Genomic DNA, 23,917 nt, shown 5'->3' on the forward strand with positions numbered 1-23,917 from the left:
TTGCTACCAAGAAATTTGCGAACAAGGATTTTGCTACCAAGAATTTTGCAACCAAGATGTTTGTGACCAAGATAATTGCGATCAAGATTTTAGTAAAGAAGATTTTGTTACGATGACCCTGTAGCACGTATTTTTCAATTTTACCCAATTTCGCAGATCTGAGTTGACCTGAGGACTGACTATGAGTAAATCAATAAGTCACTGAATGCCAAGCCCACTAGTGGTACAGGCACGCCTTGACCGACAACGGTTGTTGTGCCAAAGAAGAAGAAGAAGAAATATTGAAGGTGTTTTTGTAAAATACCTAACACGTAAATTTTAATTCAAAATCGACTAAACTTTATACGGAATACCCTTTTTCCATGTACATAAACCATTCCGCCGAGTTGTACAGATTGCATACTTTCAGGCTGATCTCTGCTGGTAAAACCGGCATACCGTCAAACTGCTCGAAACATAAAATCAAGCTGACGTTTGTTCGCTTTATGAGTGAGTAGCAGCAAACGTTTTTGTGCTTACATCGTTGGAAACTGTTAATAAACTAAATAAATGATGTGCTGACGTATATGGAAACCCCCATGCCTTTCTTTCGAACAAAACTAAACCATAATTAACCTTTTAACATGCTGGTACTAAGAACCGCTCGCACGACACCCTTCCAATCCATTGACGTAGCTTTCCATTCATAAACTTCCCGGAACGGTCAAGATAAATTTATATTACTATTTATTCAACCGATAACCCGCCCCTTCTAGGCGGCGTTCTATTGCCCGGTTATAGCGCCCACTGCTCCTCTCCGTTGGCAACATCATGTGGCCGGCTGCACGTAAGCCGACGCAGCCACAACTAGATATTAACCCCCTTGCCCCCCGGGTGGGCTGCGAAATAGAGGAGCAGGAGGAGTAAAAATGATTTCTCTCTCACCTGGAAGTGACCGGACGGTACGATTAAAACACGCGGCGATTTGTATTGACAGAAGCACTAGGTGCTGTATCGGGGCACCGCTTAATTGCCTTTCGACCGGGCGGCTTCGGGGAGCAACCCTGCGTGGTCTTGAACTTGATGTCGCACGTTGTGTGTGTGTGCGTGTCATGTAATTAGTTCAACTCTTGGGAGCTCGGGGGAGGGTAAGGAAGCTTTCCCAGTTCCCCAGCAGGTTGATGAAAGCCACGTGCCCGGCAGCATGTTTGCTGCGAACGGTTCGGCTAAGATCAGTCTAATTGCTTAATAGACGACGGCGGGAGATGATAATGATGAGGGTGATGATGGGATTTTCATAAAAGTAAGACACCTCTAACGAGAAGGGAACGGTTTAATTAAAGTTGCACACCGTAGTAATTGGGTTCGTCGCCGACGGTAGCCGCAAGCGTTACAAAATTGGAGGCAAAACCGCATGACACGTTACACCGTTACAATGTAAAGCAGAAGCTTTCTTCTCTAAGGTGTGCTTCGTACTTCAAACAGAACTGTTTCTAATGTATCAATGGTAAATAAAAATACAAGAACAAAATCTTAAAGCGGGTGTGTTTTTTTTTTTTGGAAAAATCTGAAAAAAACTCTTTATCTTTATTTACATATTGGAGTAAAACATTATACTTCTATTTACATTCTGTGGTACACAATTTGCGCTCGACGATACCTAACAAACATTTGCATCGTTACGCTGGTTGTGTGTTTTTGTTTTCGCTACACTTATATCACTAACACCTTACTTACTAGAACAGTTTCTCTCACATTCCCAAACATCCAGGCAATCCAGAAGGGGGAGATGGAATTTATGGTAAGAGTCTACACAATTTGTTAAACCAAAATCATGCACCTAATCGACGTGGAAGGAATTTGGAGTGATTCATTTTGTCTTCCTAAACTTGTCACCTAAAGAAGGCAGTACTTAAAGACACTTCTAACCTACTAACCTATCCGTATTGAGTGAACCTATCGTTTGAGCAACTTTCTCCGTAGCGATCGTAATCATTCCTACTGAAGGATGAGCATTTTTGTTTTTGTTTTTTTGCTGTGGTTATAGAAATTTTGTTCAATAAAACTATGGACGGAAGACCCGATCAAAACGACTCAAAACGCTCTTAGTAGCCGAAGTAGTGTGGTCGGAAAGAGGACGTTTGCAATTGGTTTAAGGATGGCAGTACGCAAAACGGTAGAAACGTTTCACGCCTGACCGTTACGACAATTAGAGCTACTACTAGAAAGGAGAAACAAAACTACTAACACACTAAGCAAACTACTCAATCAGCTAACAGTGGCAACCTAACTTAACCGGCACAGATGGCGCTGTTTAGAGTGGAGTGCTTTTTCAGTACACTAAAGAGTTTGAAAACGAGGAAATCAGGGGCACGGGAGTAAGAGTAATTAATTTAAATAATCAGCAGTCTCTATCACCATTTGAAACGATCCGGGCAGGAAGAGGGTCGTAGAATTAAACAAAACGGGGAAGAAGGTACATTGTTGGCAAGGTTGGTACGGTTTGCCCGATCGTTTCAAGAAAATAGGGCAGAAATGTGTGAGCAAAAATTAAAATATAAAAACGGAGGGAACGATATTATCCTGCTATGCAGGATCTATTGGTGGTGGTGTTGCTGCCTACACGTTTAGGCAGGCGAGTCCTCCTCCGCTAGTAGACTTTGGTCCTTCGGTTGTATGTAGAGATGATGATGATGACTGTGCAGCAGATTGTGGTTGTGGAGTAGATGGTTGTTGTTATTGCTGCTACCGTTGCCACTAGTGACCACCTCCGTCCCCGTACCAGCAATGTCCGAATCTCCACCGACCGCTGCAACAACCCCATTTGCCTTCAGCAGGATGTAGCTGTCCCGATGCAGTATCCGGTGCTGGCCGTTACTGATTAGATGGCTACCGCGCCGCAGCGACCGTCGGCCCATCTCGAGCAGCTCGGTCGTCGGATCGTCCGTAAAGACGAAGTTCTTGTACGCCCGCACGAAGACGTAGATCATGGCGAACGCACCGGTCAGGATCATGCCGTACGACAGGATGGGCAGCGCGGTCGGCGCGAACACCGTCGCCAGATAGATCCACCTGCGGATCGGTGGCGTCAGTTCACTGACACCCTGAAGAAAAGAATGATACAGAGCGATTAGCAAACGTCTTAAGGTATGCAATTGGATGTGCAAAAGAGTTTTCTTACCTCCTCGAGCCACATGATGGGAAATACGAAATCCCGAAAGTCTTTGGTTGCCATCACGTTCGGAGCTTTCTCGACTAGAAGATTAAGCTGCACCCGTACCTGACCCTCGAGCGGGACGCCCAGTTTCTGTGAGATAATAGGTAAAGTGTTAGGTTTTGTCTCTATCTTTGAGGTTTACACATGTACGCTACTTACCGGCTGTATCTTGAAGTACGTTTTGTGCTGTTCGGCATTTGGCTCGAGACCTTCAACCGCATCTAGAAGCTGTGGATCGGACTGGTAGAAGTGTGGGTTCGAAATGTAAACGGGTGCGCCTGTAAGTGAAACGATTGCAATTAGAGTTGTGTGTAAAGTTTCAGCATTCAAGACATCATAAACTCTTAATGCTTACCGTACTGGCAGGGGCTAATGTTCTGCAGTCCGTAGTACTTCTTGTAGTGCGAATGATCAAAGCAGCTGTTATTCTCATTTGGTGGTCCATAGGCGTCCTCGGCGAGTGTGTACAGATCGGCAGAAATTCCTGTTAACGAATATAACATTATACCAGGTTAAACGTGTTCTATGTTTCATCTATTTTCCCCTTTTCATATCTCTCTCTCTCTTTATTTCTCAGACTTACTTAGTATTTCTTTTCCCTTTTTTACTTTCCGTTTCTCATTCACTATCTTTCCCTTTCTCTATTACCTCTTTTTTTCTATCTTTCTCTCGTTATCTTCGAACTTTTTTTCACTTTCAATTCTGCTCTCTTTATCTCTCTCGCTAATTTGTTTTCTCTTTTCTTTCTTTTTCTTTTCGTTTGTTACTCATTATCTTTCCCTTTCACTATTATCTTTTTTCTTTATCTTTTTTTCTTGTCTTTTCGTTTTTCTTCTTGTCTTTTTCTATTTCTTCCTTTTTTCTCGCTTTCTTGTTTTATATTTATCTTTTTTACTTTTTTTGTCTTTTCTTCTAATATTCAAATTATTTTTCTTTCCTATTCTTTCTTATTCTTTCTTTCTCTCTTTCCTCCCAACCGAATACTCACCATCCTTTTCGACCGGTTCCCGATAGACCAGAGGTAGCGTGCGGCAGAGATCCTTATCGTAGATGTAGACCGTATCCTTCTGCGTGATGTCGCGCGGCGGAAAGAAGCTGCCCTCCGACGCCTGTATGCTTCGGCACGGCTCGCCATCCCAGTGCGGCAGATGGTCCAGCCCGTTCAGCTTGTCAAAGTAGCCAAACTTATCCATACCCGTATGGCCCGTGTGCATCGTTGCGTACTCCGTCAGCGTTCCGTTTCGCTGCACACGTGAACGTGGGGACAAAAGTGTGTGATTTTTTGTTGTTATTTTTTTAACCATGTTGAAGAACAAGTAAAATCATAAATGGAGAAAAGAAGAGAAGAAAACCGGGGACGGGTTGTTTGGATTTTGTCAGCAAAAGTTTAAAAAAAAAACGGAGGAGTGAAGATAAGGGGAATAATGGGAAAGTGAAATTGTACAAAAATTATAAAAGGTAGAAATAATTTGATGAAAAGCAACAAAACGAGATAAAAGGGGAAAATAAAAGATTAGCGAGAGTAAACGATTATGGAATGTAAAAACGTAAAAAATGATAAACAATGTAGTGAGTAGAAAACAAGAAATAAATTGTAATAAATTGAAATAAAGAACGAACACCAACACAATGAAGCCGGAAATTAAAAAAAGAGTAATGAAAATCATAAAATCAAAAAGTCGATACTCATACTAGTAAACAGATACCAGGAAACAAAACATAATAAGTGCAAAAAGAATAGTGCAGTATAAAGATAGATTGAAATTAAATAATCACTTGAAATGATTGGCAAATAGTAAAGCCTCTCTGTAATTAAGGGATTAATCTAAACTTTCAATACTACGTTAAAATAGTGAAACTAGCGTTTGGAAAAATCGACTTATTACAACCTGCAACTATGGCCAATAGGTCGATGCACTAATAAAGACAGCAAGCCAATTAAGTATTTTTCCATCAGCACACAATTGAAAATTAACTGCACTGGTTGAAAGTCCTAAATTACTCCAGAGAAGCTCCCAGACTGTAGAGTGCGAGCGTCTTATTAAATTTACAAACTACACCAGACAAATTACTAAATCCATTACCAAGGTCAACAACGTTTGCCTTCTTCCCGATTCCTACAAAAAAAGAAGCTTCTTCTTCCTACAATGTAGCCATCATCAACCACACGAACACGCGGAATTGAGCGGAAAATTCCTGTAGAATTGTTTCCTACTGCACTGCACGGCTATCCGCTGGGGTTATGCGTTATGACATGGCGGGAGATAATTCATCCATTTGCAAAGCGCAAACCCACGCACACACACCGGTGTTGTATTACCGCATCGAAAGTGGTTGTCCGTTTGGTAGAACGAGCTCATCAACCAGTTTTATTGTAATTTCAAAAATCAGCAAAAAAAAAGCGACTTATGCAATCGCTGGGGGAAGCTCCCGTTCTGGGCGCACTCCCCGTTAGGTTCGAAGATCACTAACGCGATCGTTATCACGCACCGATGACCGATACGATGCGTGCAGGGAATGAGTTGAAGGGTGTACCAGCTTCTTCCCGATTTACTTAGTAGATGGAAAGTTTTACACCAGTTCGATAGCGAGTAATGTAAACGTGATCGCTCAGATAGTGATCGCCGGGACGGAAGGTTTGCATTTTATTCTAGCGTGTCGGTGGTAAAACCAACTCTGCCGCACTGAGGTTCCCACGCAAGCTGCGGCGAGAGATGGATGAAATATGATCGGGCCAGGCGATGCAATCAATAGGGCGGTTGTAAAATCACGGTAGCTTCTAATCAGTGTAAAATGCTTAACAACGCTGGCGTAGACATTGTTAACACACAAAGCCTGCCATCTTTGTTTTAAGCGCGACGCGAACAGCTATTCTATTTAAATTCTTGCTCGCACCGTGGACCACTTTCCACTACACTACACGCGGGGGCTGGTGGTGTGGCGATTGTATCGCTTTGCATCGGAGCAGCGAGTTAGAATTTCCAATAAATTACCCTCCTTACCCTCTTATTAGAAATGTACTTCCTGCATACTTAGAGCAGGCACAAAAAGGGAATCGTAATTAAGTGGCAGCAAGCTTTGGCGCTACAGACAGACTTATCTGCTACAGAAAAGCCATCCGCTTCATGAGTCTCATCGCGTGCGACAGTTAACCCGCACCCCGCCGCGAGCTTCTGAACCGTCGTTAACGATGATTCACTAACACCCGGCAGCGCTGCGCGCGGTGTAAGTTATTTTATCGCCCACCTCATCAGCATATCAGCATACCGCCTGCTCCCATTGCCACCAGTGCTTGTAATAATCGTTTGTTTACAATACAATGCATTGGGAGGGCAGATACGAGGGGGGAAGGCAAGGTACATAGATCGTCCATTGCAAAGGAACTTCAAAGGCAGGCAAAAATGGAAGGCGTCTGTGGCGGCTGCTTTTGATACGCTTCATCGGTTCTCTCCCTGCAGGTGGTGGTGGTGGTGGTGGTGGATCGAAAAGATGAAAGCAACGTTCATCTGGGACGAATTAATAAAGCCAACACCCACCCTCGCTGTCCAACGGCAAAGGGAGTTTGTTCGGTTGCCCTTTTCAACCGTAGCGAAGGTGCCGGCAAGTATCGCGAGTTGGCTCGAATTGATTAATTTACTTTTGATGATGCGATTCTTGGTAATTTGCCAGGGCACGGTCTCTAGCACGGTGGACGGGCACCACTTGCAGCACCTTTTCCATGTAAGGCGGATAATGGTCGATGCTTGGAACGCTTGTTTGATTAGCCCTGCTAGACTACATAATTAAGTTAAACGTGCCCCAAGAGGGGTTTTATTGAGCAGCACTTTAAAAAGCTTTACCACCTCGTTAAAGGGGAATTAGAATAACACAATTAATAAAATATTATAACCATTTCTGGATGTTAAAATTAATTCCTTAATTAGTCTCTGCAAATTAAATGCCTATTTTGGAGTGATATGTTCCACTATTGGCATCCACTATTAGCATCCACGTGGGTTAGGGCGGTCCCGTGGTACAGTCTTCAACTAGAACGACTCAATAACACGCCCGTAATGGGTTCAAGCCCGGAATGGACCGTCTCCCCGTAGTAAGGACTGACTATCCGGCTACGTGCTAATGAATAAAGTCTTGAAAGCCTGTATATATAGACCATCATGTCCGCGTAGAACGCCAAATAGAAGAAGTGGGTTTTAGCATAAGACAAGAGTATGCAAAATCAAGTCGTTCCTCCTCGTTTAGGTGCTACAAAAGTCATTTGAATATCAGATGTTAGGTTAAGTATAAGACCTTTGGTATATTTTAAATGTTAAATTGATCTAACTAAATATAACAGTAATTATACGACTCGATACTGATATTGCTTAGAAGCTGGTGCATTAGATTTTTTTTTATTAATTGCTTTTCGAATGAATGAATGTCAATGTTTGAAAATAATAATAATTTATCATATGGCATACTTGTATGCACTTATCTACTAATTCGTTTTATCTCATTTACGGCATTTTCACTTACCCTGCCTAACCTTCATTGCATCAATACGCATACCTTGTTGTTGTCTTGCTTTGTCTCTAGCAAATGGTCAACACAGTGTCAAGACTAATGCGAAGGACTGTAATGAAACTGTCAGCCCGTTGACGATCACTGCTCGGTTGCAACTGCCGTAAGACACTGTTTGGCATTGTCCGTCCGTCCAAGCTGCCTCTAATGTCTCGCTAATGCAGCAGCAAGCTAACTACCGTAGCGGTAAAGAACCCGCCACACCGTCGGCACTAACTCATCGATCCGGAACAGCCGCAAGGAAAGCCTGACCCGTTGCCACTGCGGTGCAGTGCTGAACAGAAGCGCAAAAGGTTCAATGTCAACCTAACGGAACGGCGCCGGCATCAAACGGTTGCATTGTTGCGCTGTGCGTTCTGCGGTCGATAGAAGACCAGATATTTTGCCCAGGAAAAGAAATGCGCTACCCCGTAGTCCGCTATCCGGCATGAAATGGATGGTGGAAAGATCGAACTGCGCTGTTTGTCGAGTAGTCCGCAACGCAAGCTTATCTTGTTCGACGGCAGAGCAACTTCAACGAACACATGTGTGTGGTAATCGATAATTGATGGGTGGTGGGTCTTCCTGCATCCAGCCGTTTGGTCAGGGTCATGATCTTCCCCGGAGAGGAAGCGCTACTCGGACTTCGGAGTTGATCCGATGCGTATCGTGCTTTTTCTCATCGCGCAGGTAAGTGGGCTCTAATTGCCACCCCAAACGATCGGTTGTGAGTTTTGCAGTTGTAATAAAGTGTATGTAACAACAACAACAAAAAATTGTGTTTGTACATATGGAGCTAACGATCGCGATGAAATATGGTAACGGCGAAAAGTTCGTAGGAATTGATTTGCCGAGTTGCCGCTCTTGCCAATTGCGTACACTGCCACACAGTTGGCACTCGGATGCTGAGAAAATGGTAATCTAATTTCCAAACAAACACACTTAGACACAGCGACAGGTCATTAAACATTCCATTGAAACATCACCCGCATAGCGCGCTGATGTGAAACTTGTATCGTTTTCCACCTCTTTGAAGGGAGAGAAATGCGGGAAAAAACGATAACACTTGATCACTGAGTTCTTGATTCAATGAGAAAGGAACTAGCAAAAAAAACTTCTCAGCATCGTTCTCACTCGATCAAGCACGATCGTAATAACAATGCTGTGACGGAAAATGCGGAAAAATGCTGAAACCATGCCTACCCTTCGCAACCAACTACTAACCAGCTTGAAGCGTTTCGTGGTCTAAAAAATCATTAGAAGCAACGGCAGAAATAGACAGCTCAGACTGATAGCAAGGCCATTTAAGAGCGTTACAACAAAAGTCAAGGTTTGGCGAGATGGAGGAAACGTGTCGATTAATACTATTAACTTAATTCTTGCTAGATGCCCCAAAGGTTCCGATAGTATGCAAATAAATGAACTTTAAGGATGAGTGTGAACGAGTGTGCAATGGAAAAGGTACACGCGAGAAGATGATGAAGATGTGCAGAGCGTTTAGGATGATGATCATCATCAAGCTTTGATGATGGTATGAAGGTGCTAGATGAGTCTGATGATGATGAAGAATGATGAGATGATGGTGATCTGAAATGAATCGAAACACACAAAGAAAGAGAAGAGAAACAAAAAAACGGCAATGGAACAAAACGAGTGTCGGTCTAAACAAGTTACGCGCGTCTTCTGCCACAAACTTCCGAGTTGTCACTCGGTATGCTGTATGTGAAACGCTTGGTGTAATGTAATTGTGTGTTGTGTGAAGCTTGTGGAGTGAAGCGTTTTGTACGCTTTGCCGGGGGCACGATGATGATCGATCGTAAAAAAGGCTTTATTAAACGTGGAGGGGAACTGACACTAACGATGAGCAGACGGGGTTGGCGAATGCAGCCATGGACGTCGTTGTTTGTGTGCGCAATTTTGTCATAAATGTGGATAATGATGAGACGAGCGTACGCGCGTGTGTGTGTGTGTGTGAAGACGCCATTTCCGGTAAGTCAATATGTATAGCGCCTAGAAGCTGGAAATGATCTCTTGCGCCCAAGGTACGCACGCACAGACAAACACTTACCCCATTTAGTAACCCCATCTTTTCCATCGGCCGCCGGTTCCGGGGATAGAACCGGTGGGCCAAGCTGACGAGCGTATCGTCGTACCCAAATACCAGCTCGTCGGCCGTCAGTGAGATGAACGGTTTGTATTTGGTCGCGGTTAATATGACAGATATCGTTTTTGCCACGAAGAAGCTAAGGTACTTGCTTTGGGTCGAGATGGTCTGGAGGGAAAAGGGGAGGCGAAATAAGATCTAATTAGTCAACGCACTCCAAAAGGGGTGAAAGTTGAAGCAACACTTACCAGCAGCGGAATATTTGGTGTCGTAATTCGCAGGTTCTTATCTACGCTAAGCTCAGGAACGAACTGCAGTATCTTCTTGTGCTGGTACGTCACGGTGTAGTTGTCGTGAAACTTAATGTTCACTTTCTCCATATCCTCCCTATAAGACAGAAAAGGAGTTTACAATGTATACCAACAAATGGGTGGAAATGTCTAGCTAGCGGCGAGGAAGTACTGGCGACGAGAACGGATCTCAGACTTTCAAAGACTGGACGGCCGTGATCTTGCGTTTGGATCGCCGATTGGAGGTAAAGTAGCTGGTTACGATCTTGATTGCGGTACGGCTGCCGTACTGCCGGCTGCTTGGTTTACCCCCCTCTCTCTCTCACACACACACTACCTTAGGGTTGACGCAATTACTTGTCTAATAAACTAATCCATCGCACGCTGGAGACTCTTTGCTAATGGGTGGATCTTCTAACTGCAGGGTGTACTGGTGGCGCACGGTGGCGGTGGCATGGAGGTGTGCACGGACCAAAACTAGTCGTACTTGAACGTGGCCGACGGCCCTCCCCGGGCGACACCATTGACCGTTGAACTTCGTCCCTGGTGTAGTGTGCCCTGCTCCGGACGGCAATTAGGACGGTGTGGATGCCGAGAATGGGGGCCCCATTTCGGTGACCGAACCTACTGGTACGATCACGCACTACACGCGTTATGATTGTGCAATTGGCATTATGTAAACACCATCATCAAAGTGCATCTATGCAGGTGTACGTGTGTGTGTGTGTGCGCGCTACTCACGCAAAGCGAAAGCCGCGAACTGCAAATAGCGATCGACGATCTGCTGATGCTTCCTCCGATCGCGATTAAATCGTCTCGCTCGCAAAAGCAGGGGAATTTCGCCGCACCTTTGCCGTGTGAGATTAATCGAGTTGTGCGCTGTCGCTACCCGTCCACCAAAGTTTATGCCACGCTAGATTGTTTTTAATTTTAATGAAGGGCAATTTTCTGCCCTCCAACTGTAGCACGCGGGGTAACAATCGGGGAAAACCTGGACGCTCACGCTCGCGTATGACGATTCTAGCCAACCGATCCCAGACCGGAAACGTAAACGTGATTGTTAATGAGATTGCTGTCGCTACGATTCTACGAACTAACAATTCCCGGATCGAGGATATAAATAGATGGGTTCGATCGAAGCTGTAGGTAGTGGCTCCAGCCAGGTGGATGTAGACTTTATGCAATGCGGTATCATACGGCACGGATACAGGGTGACTTACCTATACACGAATGGTCCTACTTCAACTAGTTTTGGCTTTTCACCGGCGAGGAATCCCTCCGGGTTCGTTACGTTAAATATGTACACCTTAGTTAGCCTAGTCACACCCGGACGCTGCCAGTAGTGGAAGCTTATCGTGCCGTTCCACAGTCTCAGATTCTGGAAAGAGAAGTTGCGGGATGAGCGTAAGCGCTTTAATGGCACTTGTTGTTAAATGTGTTATACCTTCATGATGAAAATGTTTAGCCAAGGCACGGACGATAGGATCACACCGGCGATGAGGGTGACAATTCCAAAGATAATTACCGCAACGCGATCTGGAAAGGAACGGGAAACAAAAAGGGAGCAACATTTGATTAATGTTCCATTGGAACCATGGGTAATCGTATCTGTCAATAAACAATAAATGGCTCAATAGCCTCTCCTAACTTTTAAGTAAGCGGAACGCAGAAACGCAAGCCTCACACTCACAGAAACGGAGCAAATGTAGTAATCAAACTGCAAACCACAAAGACGCTTCCATCCCCTTTTCAGTTTGGTCCTTCGAACCGGATTCTCTTACACACGTTGGAGTAACGTTTGATTCGGGCAGGATGTGCAATATGGCTTGTGTGTCGTATTGCAGACCCCCTTCTATCGTACAAATGTATAACCACAGGATAGGACGGTTGATGCATTGTACTGCTTTTGGCTAATGCAGTGAGATGATGCATTTCGTGTGTGTGTGGGTGTGATTGCATTGTACTGTACGATGAGGAGTAGGATTTTCCCACGATAATAAAGACGTGGTTGCAGCTGGCATTGCCATAGATTGCCTAGCCGCACCGAAAGGAGCACACATGGATAAAGAGTTCAGTGCTGGTCAAGTAAACCGCAGCATTACTTTAAGGACAAAGTAGGCACCAGTTGCTTTATGATGACGTTGATGGGAAGAGAATTGGTTTTGTAAAGGGGTTTGATGGACTTTCAAGGAAGCTCGGTAACGGGCTTTTGCTAGACTTTAAAGTGGTTTTATGCATTTTTATGTAGAAACATCTGCAATTGCATTAAATAACAATTTAATTGTGATATGAAATCCTCTTCAGTTTTCTTTAATTAACTTAACTGTATTTTTTCGATTTTTACAATTGAAGTACAAATCTTGTTTGAAATTTTACATAAAATGTTTAAAAATATATCAGAGAATATACACAAATCTAAACTGATTCGATTCCCTTTATATATGTTTATAAGTTAGAAATGAGTGGACTATTACATTCGTCTCTTTTTGACTATTTAATATGTCATAATTCATAAGTCATAAGTCATTCATAAGTCATAAGTCTTCATTTATATTATGAGTTTTTGAATAAGCATTCTGCTATAAATCAATAATATAACCGATATGGATTCAATCCCCGAATGGACCGTATCCCCATAGGTAAGACTGACCACCAGGCCCCTACATTTGTTCAGCTAAAGCAGAAGAAGAACCGATTTGATTTATTGTAACAGTGAAGTCTCTAAAAACTCTAGTCTTTTTAAGAGGAAATTATTTCTTCAAGATTGCAAGATTGCTTCAAGACTGCAGCTTATTTTGACTGTCCCGTCATGTTTGATACATTATTTGTCTCATCAAGATAAATGTCGCTGTAAGGCGGATAAAGTTATTGCTCTAGAATATATCATATCCGTCAAATGACAAGAACAAAAATATGATACTCTGTGGAGGTGTTTGAGGATAAGTTTGGGAAAGATCCAACAATCATTCACCTATCCGACAGATTCTGGAGCAGCTCCCAAGTGCCTAAGGTCCCTTCAAGGTTTACCTTTTAGTGTCTTCACTGTATTAACATTTAGAGCATTTACTTTGGAACCACTCAGCGACTTTGTTCAGCGGCAAAAACAAGATAAAAAGAGTACAGTTGTCTTGACTAGACAGTCACAGGGTGGTAGGACCTTTAGGAGATTAATCGAAATAATTAAAACTCGCTTCCACTTGACCCAGACTCACCTTTTCCGACCTTTCAAACCATATAAATCAAGCTTACGGTCGCTAAGCGTCAAAATTTCACCTCAAGCACTGGGCCATTAATTCAAACATGCCCAACCTGACCACCCAACAGACCCTTTGGCACACACACACGCACACGAACACATTGCTTGCGAGACCTGCATATGCATATATTATATCACCCTTCCTAGAGCAAGTGTTCATAACCTTCAACTTCGGCGCACGGCGCGATAATGATAAGGTACGGCCCCGTCTACACTGCTGTGGCCGTCGTCCTTCGCAGCGCTCGCGGAAGTAATCGAAAGGGGATAATTATTTGAGCTGTGAAAAACGAGCCACCATAGCGTACGAAATACCACCCACCTTCCCGATCTAATCCTTATCGGTGGACATCGGTCAGTCATCGATTTGTAGTGTAATTTCACCCACACACACACATTCCACAGACGAGCAGATTCGTGTCCATGTGCCTGTGTTCCCGTTGACCTCCGCCGGTCGGTTATGGGTTACCGCGCGTCTAATCGATTTGTGTAATCCAAGGTATAATCATGCCAACCCACCTACCCCAACGGTGGACGATGGCCTTGTAAGGGCCACGTGTTTGCCAACGGGGTTTTGCACAGTGCGATCTGGTTAAAGGATCGGTGGCTACAAGATGCAATACTGCCCTGTAAAAACCCGTTACTCTAACCCGACCCTAATGAAGCAGGAGGAGAGCTGTTGTTAGGGTTAGGTCAGTGCTGTGACAGTGCACCGGGAGCGTACATATGTATGCAAGATGTGCCAACGGTTTAATTGAATAATAATTACATCATGGAGCACATGGAGACGCAGTCGATCGAGTTCCTTGCAGACTGTTGACGGTTCGTTTCATTCCACGATCGTTTAGAGTACGCTGCGATCACTCGTCAGCTAAGTATGTGTGAGGTGTCCTATCACGACCTACCTTCTCCGTTCGCAGCTCCAAAACAGGTATTGCGAGCCATCGAGACGGCAGCATTTCGTTGACCGTGCAAGGGGATGGATTTTCGGTTATATAATCAACTCTTGCGTACGATTTTGTGCTTAAAAATGGCAACCTCCTGGCGGGTAGTCCCTCGCCTATGGTGGTAAAACAGGTCGACCAAAGGGGTGAGCTGAGGAACGTGGAGCGAAACGAAAACAAATCAAACAAGAACAAATGCTCGATCTTTCTTTCACTGCACGCGCTGTAAGCATGGCACGGTGTTGATCTTTGGCCTGGGTGGCTCGATCCTTACTCGTTCCCTTGGCCTATTTACTCGCGGCTGAGTTGTGGGGTAGCCCCACTAAAACAACGAAAAAGAATTAGAGATTATGGCCAGCTTACTGTTTAGCTTTTTGATATCGCCAGCCGATCGAAACCCGTGGGAACGATCAACAAATTCTTAAATCGGCGAACAGTCGAGAAGCAGATCGTGTCGCAGTCGATGAGGCACTAACTCGTTAAACCACCGATCAGCTGTTTCTTTGACGCTGCACACATACACACGCGTTCAGGAATCGGAGGAGTCGTCCTCCGAGCGGACCTTTGCGAAACTTCACACGAGACCCACAGGCTGTAGCGGTTGTATCAAGGGAGTGTTTGCACGCCAAATGGCCTATCAAATTACCCCCGCCTTCTCTGGTGTTTCGATGGAAAACACTGCACACCTTGGGCAGTTCAGTAGCGTGAAGTTTTCCAGAAGCAGTGTGTCTATGTTGAGAAAGGTCTGCACGCGATCGTGGTGCTGGAAGAATCCAGCACCACCACCTCCTGCAACCAGCGTTCCATATGGGTCAATCTCGGTAAGGTAACTACTATCTTTCGCCTTGAACGGTGTCAAGTTAAAGCCGTCCCGCACAGGGGTACGGTGTGGTTGTTGCTGCAGCCTGCGTGTGACTCTTGCACGCCATACACACCATCCTTCGAGAAGTAAGCAGCAGGCATAAGGGGCTGAAAAATGCAACCCGTGTCTGCAAAACCTTTCGGCGCAATGGCAAAACTGCAACTGGTGCGGTGGCATCGATCGATGGTTAAACTTATTACGTAAGCTTGGCGCTCGCGCGTGTGTGCTGTACGGGGTTGGACAGAGCATTTTCTACCGCACGATCTAAAACACCAACCAACCCACCTAGCCCAGGTTGACCGTTTTGTTTTTCTCGTCTCCTGCCGGACGATACGGTGCTCTCACCGGTTTTAGACACCGGTCTTTTAGGTTAAAGCGTCAACCCGATTAGACCGTGCCGGTGACCGGTTGGCAAGAGGGATCGAAGTGAGCGGTATGTTGCTCAAGAATTTCCCTCCATCCATGAGCCGCTTGGAGGCGCATAAATGGATTTTGTTTACGAGTTGTGGTTGGTTTCTGTTATGCGATCGTTTGCTTCTTTCTAACAAGTTGCAATGCGATAGGTGAAAAAGGATTTCAGTGAGGAGAAGGGAAGATGTAGAAACTGCACAGCTACACACACACACACACATAAAAGTGGACAAAATTATGGTACTTGTACGAGGCAGTAGCAGGGGGTTGTATGCTATTCATGCTGTACTTTGACCAGATGACATTTAGTCCTTCGAACCGGATTACTAGGCAATGTTGATTATATCGATATTTTTCATCATATCATGGTCATTAGTTTATTGTAGGGCAATTGATGTGACCATCAAATCATTGAATGTGTCAATTATGTCATTTCGCTTTTTTTGTGCATTTTGACATATGAAAGCATTTACATTAAAGGTCGCCGAACTACGACCTGGGAGCCCTGATGCAGTAAATGAAGACATGTTCAACTAGCTAACGGAATAAACATATTGTTTGCTTTCTTTTAATTCTGATCTCTTTGAAGATTTAAGTCATAAAGCTGAAATTTCAGTGTTTATCAAAGAAAATATTAATCAATGATAATGATCAAATACTTTTCTTGTTTTGGTAAAAATCTTTAAAAATATTTTTCAACGTCGCTTGACAATATATTTTTTTAACTACAGAATCTCTCAATCATACATGAGCTATTTGGATTGAGCAAGCAACTAATCTGAGTTTGTTTACATTTTTAAAAGCTTTAACCCAAAGGATGGTTTAGCGCGAGTTAGTATATGGAGTGTAGAAATAATTTCAGTTGGCAACTGTCAAATTTCATGTAAAAAATGTGCGAGAATCGTATAAAATATATCTCCCTGTCAGTTCGAATTTTTTTTTATACTAACTAGTTATTGAAAACATGGATGTTTTAGAAGATCTATACATTTTTTAAAGATTTAAACATTTCAGAAAAAAATAAGTTGAGAAATTGACTATTTACGAGTCAGATTAAAATAATATGCGCTTAATTCGTTCTTTTTTGGGCCATATAACTTGTTAACAAATTACATTGAAAGAAGGCATTTGTATTTCAATATTAAAATTATTATGAATTTAATACCTGTAGGTTGTAATCATTATTAAAAAAATATTTGGTTATTTCTTCATTTGCTAAACGTAACATTGCAAAAACAGCGTTATTTTGAACCAAAACGGCCCATCTACCGAAAAGTTTGAAGATCATCCGAGATAGCGATCTTGATCAATCACTATTTCTTTCATTCTACAAAGCAACACTGCTCGAAAACTAGAAATCTTCAACGTCAATTATTTGCCAGCCCTTGACGTTTAATAGAAATTTAGCAAAACCACACACGAATCCACTCTATTGGACATCGATTGCTAACACAGCGTGCAAACACACAACCCACTGGCCCAAGATGCCCGGTGATCGATTGCAATCCCTCAGCGTGCCTAAGCGCATGACGACACAGGCAACAGGAACCTGATATGGCTATGTCAACAAAGCGAAACCTGACCGTTTTGGTGGACAGTTTTGCGTCCGTCGGAGAAGTCCATAGTTGCACGTCTCGGGACGGGACGGGTTTCGCTTGTCGATTAAATATTTGCCCAATAACGTTCATCATCAACCTCATCATCATCATCCTCAGCTGGACGAACTTTGACGCACAGCGAGGCGAAACAAAAAAAAAGGTTTACAGGCAGCAATAATAATGATCAATCGTCATTAGCTGTAATTTGTGCATGAGACTCCCAGCAGCCGGGCCGAAATGGAGTACTCAATTACGCTTGCGCGGGATGAAATCCGAACCAGAATCAATCGTTCAAGCGTGTGTGTGTGAGCGTGCCGCTTTCGAAGGACCCAAATCCGTCTGCACTGTTTGCTCGCGGACTCGCACGAAGGTCAATCGGGCAGGCTGGTAGGTTGGTACGCGCGGGTACGCGCGTTCTTCAGTTAGCGTATGTCGGCTAAGTCAATATGCGGCCAGACCGGACCGGCAGCGAAGAGCGAAGAGCGCAAAAATTGCCCAAATATCCGGCTCAAGCCCCGAAAATGTGATCATCTAAATATGATTCTGTGCGATACTTGATGACGCGTACCTTCCAGCGGCGAGGAACGCATATGGAATACATTTCTTTCTCCTCACTGTTGTTCGCAGACAGCGGCCACTGTTGAGGAATATTTAACGCAAAGAAGACAGAACAGAATAGAAGCGTTAATTTAATTTTTCGGATCATGGTACGAAGGGGCACCAAAGAGGAGAGGCACATATGGGCTAGCGTATGTTGATGCTGCTGCTGCTGCTGATTTGATTAGCGTTCTCGCGAGTCATGATCATGTAACTCGATCATGAACCAATAAGCACCGAGGTGCAAACAAAAAAATTGAGGGGATTTTTTCCACCATTACTTCTGCTCCTTCGCAGGTGTAATGTACTTGCCGCGGGGGGGACGGGTGTTTGGTCCAACAAGAAAGATGCTATTTCATCTTAACACTTCGTCCGCCTGTTTGCTTCCCATTTGATCTGGGGGCTGGAGCGTGTCGGAGGACTATCGCAGTCGCAGCGGGATCTGGTGAGTGATCGTAGTTTTTGCTCAATGATCAGCGTTCTTTTTTTTTGCGATGCCCGATTAATTGATTGCATGAATGAGAAGGGAAGGCAAACAACATTGTGTGGATTTGAAAGGCGATTGAAGGGACAAGCTGCTCCTCGGCATTAGCGTCGGTGGCAGTGCCGTAGAGCAGTGCTCGTTTGATGTCCGTGTAATGACACGGTTTCATCGACCGAGCGAGAGCAATTCCCGACGATCGCCAATCGAGTTTCTGCCGCCTGGTGTCGATTTTCTCCTGCGGGCACCACACAGGGGGTGGTGACCACCGAACCATTATACAGCATCTCGAGCGACGAGTGATGTCTTGATTTTTATAACCAGCACTACACGTCACACTCGGTGTGTGTGTGTGTGTTTGAGTTCAGCTAATCACAAGCACGAACAGGTTGAGGTAGAGTAAATGCTTTTGTCTATTAACGGGTGCACTCGGCGCTGGAGTTCCCTCGGGGCTTAATGTGTTGGGATTGAGGGTGGCAATGCAAAAACTGGGACTAAAATTGTAGTTAAACGGTAGTGTATTATGCCTTCATCACGAACCACTTGGTGGCTTAGATAAGTAGGTGCTGAAAGGGTGCCCTTTTTCTCCTTGAATAGGCCATTGACATTTTGTAGTGATTAATTACGGCTAGAGCTAGATGATTAGCAGGGTTGAAGGAGCTGTTTAGCATGTCTAACTGTATCAGTGTGGATATTTGAACTGTTATATGAGCAAATAGAGAGTTTTAGTTGAAAAAAGAATAAAAAAACGTCAGATAAAGCCACCGAAATATAGGGCTGACAAATGGGGGAAGTTTGAATCGTCCGTTTCTTTGTACCTATTTTTCCAATAGAAATGTTCTCTTTAGATGACTCAGAAAACCTCATATCTGTGGTTCATTTATCTTCGATTTTCTATAACATTTAACCGGTTTTGGATGGAATAGTCTAGCGAATTTGTCAGTAATTACTGGGTTAGTTGGGTTTTGGAGCTTAGCGATTGCCACACGTAAATACTGTAATGGTGGTTTATGTGATAAAAATGCTAAGTACTCAATAAATATAATAAAACTCTTCCATGTATTTACTAAAGTACTTTATCAATTTTTTCGAGTTCATGCTCACATCTGCATTAAAAATGCTTGATTATGTATCATTCCTATCGATAATTAAATCAAAACAAATCCAGCCCAAATTTTTTTTTTCATTTGATTTATTTCTCAAAAAACAGGTAGAGGTTGTATAGGAAAACACACAACATTGATATTAAGAAATCATCCGCAATTGTCAATACTTCGGAACTGGAATCGGAAGAACTGATAGTAGTTAGGTCTGGGAAAAGCGTAGAAAATTTATTTTATTCAATAAAAAAGAGAGCAAAAGAGTCAAACTGACAATAAGGAAGTCGGTAAAATATTTATAGTAATGAATGCAATTAGAGATTTTTTTAAAACCTTGACAAAATTACAAGAAAAATCATTAATTATATGAATAATTTGATATTTGTTTTTATTTTCTATTACTTTGTTTTATTTTATTTATTTGTGTAATCAAATATTTGTAATATCAGGTCGTGCTGTAAACTATACCTCTACTGTTAGAAAGATTATTACTCTGTCGAGATATCGAAAAGCTGTGAATATTTAATTCTTAAATACATATATTTGAACTTGTTCTAATCATTTATCAGTGAATGAATTCATGTGAGGCAGATCGCAACACTCTCGAGCATCCTGCAAAGTAGGCAGGACAAGCTCGAGGACGACCTGTGCCTCTTCAAAAATACAGCCTACCGAGCACGACCCATTGAGCCGCACCCGCTAGTTCGTAGGCAGAGCCAAGCGTCACCAAGGCCCGTAATTTTCCTTACTCATTAGTTTAAGGCACAAATTCGATCGCAATTCCGACGCGCCCTTTGTACCATGCCGGCAATGCTGCTCTAGCGATGCGCACGCGCTACTCCCCAAAGCATAACAAATGTTCTAACGCGCGTGCACCGTTGTAGGGCTTCTATTTTTAAACGCACCGTTACACCGCACCAAAAGATAACAAACTTAGAAGGAAACCACTTACTGCTGTTAAACTTCGCTCCCTGCGAAATGAGCATCGATAGCGGCGTCGGGCCACCCGGGCTGGGCGGCAAACCAAACAGCTGATTGCTAGCATTCTGTCCCACTTTGAAGTAGTTTTTGTGCAAGCCCATCGTATCCGGTGTGGTTGGGCAGTGGGTCCGTTCGCACTACGGCGTCCGACGGCGCGGGACGTTGGTGGCGCGGGTCGCGTTTGACCTTCGGTCGGCTGCTGCGCCAAAGGGTCGCTGTCGGTGGCGGTCGGCTCGTGTGCTGCTTGCCGGCGGTGCGCATCTACTGCTGGTCGGGGCGGGTTTGCGATCTGCAAAGGAGAGCCGACACAAAACAGGGAGAAGAATAATTGTATTAACCGGCATCACAAGGGTGGTTGTGTGTTAACATGTGTTTGAGCACGGCCGAACAAATTGTAATGATACTGTGTACGAATAAAGATGTGAGGAACAACATTGCCGTAATTTTGGTTTAGCTCCATTACGGAGCAGTAAAGTAGCAAAATATCCATACAAATTGTGAATTTTTTAAATTTTTATTGCAACATTATTGTCGTTTGTTTCATACGTACAGCATTATGGTTTCCTGTTTGCATTGGTTTGATTTATTTACACAATATCATTTAATTTTAATTAAAAACCAATGAATGTTCCCAATGGGCATGATTTTTGTAAGTTAATTTACAGATGAATTATAAGCCAGGAAAACAGTGTCATGTGCAGCTGGTCGGGCTTATAATCAACTACTCGTGGGTTCAAATCCACCCTGAAGCTGAAGTCAACCAAATATATTTAAAAACACAATTTTCTCACGATCACAAACTCAAATGTATTATTTATCACAACAAAGTGGAGATGTTGGAAACATAAATTTTAATTATTAGAAAAAAGTGGCTAAATACAAAACATACTTTTACGGCCCAGCATTTGATAAAAAATATACCTTGCCAAAAGTTGTTATTATTATCATCGAACCTTGTTTGTTCTTTAATAAGCCTGAACTTTTTATATGATCAAACAGGAGATAACAAATTCACATAACAAAAGAAAACTTTCAACCAAGATAAGAAAGCTTGATGTCTCCCGGAAGATGGAGCTCCCCTGCTTTTTGTTGGTACCCTTATCATATCCCGTTCTCAACCGTCCGCAAACCAGCTACAACCGTTCGGGCACGTCGCTAAAATTCAATGTCATCACTCTCGTGCGCGCCTTCATTACATAACAACCTCTTCTCCTCACCCGGCATGTGGTGCCTGCTTGCTTGCACACACACACCTTATTGCCATCGTCCTCCAGTGTTTGTGATCGCACCCTTTTCCGGCACGTGAGAGATCAGCTTGGCTGTGGTACGGATGCTGGACGTCCGCGGAACGCACAGTTAACGCGCCACGGTTATGCGTACATAAATTACTCTTTTCTCTTTGCGTTTGCAGGTCGCAAGTCGGCGCGGTACAGGTCGCAAGGACCCCTACCACACTGACCAACAGGACACTGGCACGCACAAGAGGTGGCGACCTTGGTTAACTGTGAGGACAAAGAAATAACATCAGCATAAAAATGATAGCCAAACGAGCGCGAAACTGGCCCCTCTCGCATCGGGTGGGACGGACGCGTTGCAGTATTGTTATTGCGGGTCGCTGGTGCCCGGTTTGGGGCGGTTTTGAGCCCAGCTTTGGGGTTGGTGTATGAAGACGTAAAGTTGACACTCTCTTGGTGAAGTGTGACATCCTTGTGTCGTTGCGTGGTGCTGCTTTCATCGGTGTGTAGGAATTGATTTTGTGACACCATGCAGACACAGACCAGGTACGGTGCAGGTTTGGAATGGCTTAATTTTGTGTCTTTTCTTCCCCATTTTTTTCCTCTTCTTCAGACCAGCCTGTCACAGTTCAAAGTGCAAGAAAATGTGGTCTCTTTTTGTGCGAAATTTCACACACAACGAGATTGAAACAGAGAGAGAGAAGTGAAAAGGTCAAATACGGCAAGGACCGGTTCCTGTACCGTATACCGGGTAGGTGTTGGGCCGATGCAAGTACCGAGACAACCACGAACAGGCCGCGTCGCGATAATTGTCATGCAGGAGATCATAATTTTAAGCGATAAGTTTTACAGTTTTATTCCCTTCCCTGGTGATGCCTGGTGCTGGTGGTGGCTTTCAGCAGCAATACCATTTATAACAATTTCTCCACCACCGCCAGTAGTGCAGGAGCGGAGAACTGTCTCTTCAAGGGGAGGCTTTTATTGTACAGCCATGTATGCGTGCTTGGTTCACAATTGCCCTGTGATCGGTGACGATCATCATCGGTCTTATTAGGGTGAAGGTGAAAAGTTTTGCTTTCTTTGCACTACACGTGAGCCGTCCGCTTGAGAGAACCCTGGCGCCAGGTTGACAAAATCTCATCTCGCCAATATGTGGCAATTAGTGTACCACGGTGCGGGTGACGTCCAGCACGGGAGGGAGCGAGGCGTGAATCTTTACGAGGTGACTCGTCCCGTTTTGACCGGAGACAGCGCCGAGTTGAAGAAGGGCGAAGAAACGCGACCTTGCGTCGAGCACTTGCGCTGAGTTGTCGCTCACACACACACACTGTGTCCCGAGAGTCACGCTCGCTTTTAACCGGCCAAGATGTATGTTCACGCCAGATAACCAAAGCGACGAAGCAAAGGCAAAACACTCCGCTCAGTTGTTGCTACTGGTTAATTAATTAATCCTCGTTTTTTTGTTTTGCTGCCATTACAGCTATTTTCGAGCGTCTATGCGTAAGCGAACTCTTATTACACGCAATACGGGACGGGACGCCGCAATGTGGCTGCGATTTGATGCGCAAATTAAAGGCACGGAATATCCCAAACTAATTTTGCAGGTGCAATATGGTTGATTACCGATGCTGATGAAGAGGGCAGCAAAACGAGGGTTGCTTGCGAAGAATTTTCGTAGCAGCAGTGGGCAGTAAGTCTGCCAGGCGGTGTAATGATTTTAGAAACGACGCAATACCGGCCCAAAAGGGCAATGTTGTGAAATGTTTAGAACGCGGAAGAACGTTCATTAGCATTAGTTGCAGGTATTAGTGAGAGTCGCTGCAGTGTTTTGACGAATTTGCAAATAAATTAGACTTTATTGCCGAATTTTCGAGAGTAATCTCTGGTTCGGGTAATGAAATCTCCTGGAAATGACGTCACTTTGGTACTAAGAAGCCATTTTCTCCTTCAAAGCAGCTCACTCCTTTTATATTGACCTTGGTTTAATGCAGAACTTCCATCAAACTGACAGCGGCGCTACTAAACACGCCACCTATTGGCAAATCACTCAAGCTACGCAACACTTCAATGTCACACACACACACACACACACACACACACACACACACACACACACACATATGGCGTTACAGGATGCGCACCTCGAACGACCTTTTTGGCGTTTCGAATTTGCGCTAGTTTTGCAAATGTAAACAATTTCCGCAACGCGACCACACGCACATGCGCGAGAGGGTGGCGTGTACCGCAAAACCGGCGGAATCGATTGCGTAAAGGAAATCAAAACCTCACAGCAAGCGTGAGCGAAAGAGACGGGGAGCAGAAACCGAAA

General features: G+C 44.0%; 1 protein-coding gene and 1 non-coding gene across 2 annotated transcripts in view; both read right to left on the reverse strand.

The window, feature by feature from the left end:
- Positions 1–1,565: 1,565 nt before the first annotated feature.
- LOC1276398 (lysosome membrane protein 2) overlaps positions 1,566–23,917 on the reverse strand; it is a 43,243-nt gene continuing 20,891 nt past the window's right edge. The window contains exons 2-11 of the mRNA XM_061645745.1: positions 20,325–20,642; positions 11,571–11,662; positions 11,347–11,504; positions 10,085–10,223; positions 9,801–10,004; positions 4,185–4,440; positions 3,552–3,680; positions 3,356–3,474; positions 3,161–3,286; positions 1,566–3,083 (exon numbers count right to left, since the gene is read on the reverse strand). Of these exons, the coding sequence (XP_061501729.1) occupies positions 2,607–3,083; positions 3,161–3,286; positions 3,356–3,474; positions 3,552–3,680; positions 4,185–4,440; positions 9,801–10,004; positions 10,085–10,223; positions 11,347–11,504; positions 11,571–11,662; positions 20,325–20,454 (1,830 nt within the window). The 5' untranslated portion in view covers positions 20,455–20,642 and the 3' untranslated portion in view covers positions 1,566–2,606. The remainder of the gene's footprint in view (positions 3,084–3,160; positions 3,287–3,355; positions 3,475–3,551; positions 3,681–4,184; positions 4,441–9,800; positions 10,005–10,084; positions 10,224–11,346; positions 11,505–11,570; positions 11,663–20,324; positions 20,643–23,917) is intronic.
- On the reverse strand, positions 19,957–20,138 carry LOC11175991 (U12 minor spliceosomal RNA). The gene has a single exon (XR_003025381.1). It is a non-coding gene; the product is annotated as a U12 minor spliceosomal RNA (small nuclear RNA).

Source organism: Anopheles gambiae, chromosome 2, assembly GCF_943734735.2.
Source record: "Anopheles gambiae chromosome 2, idAnoGambNW_F1_1, whole genome shotgun sequence".
In the NCBI taxonomy this organism is placed as follows: Eukaryota; Metazoa; Arthropoda; class Insecta; order Diptera; family Culicidae; genus Anopheles; species Anopheles gambiae.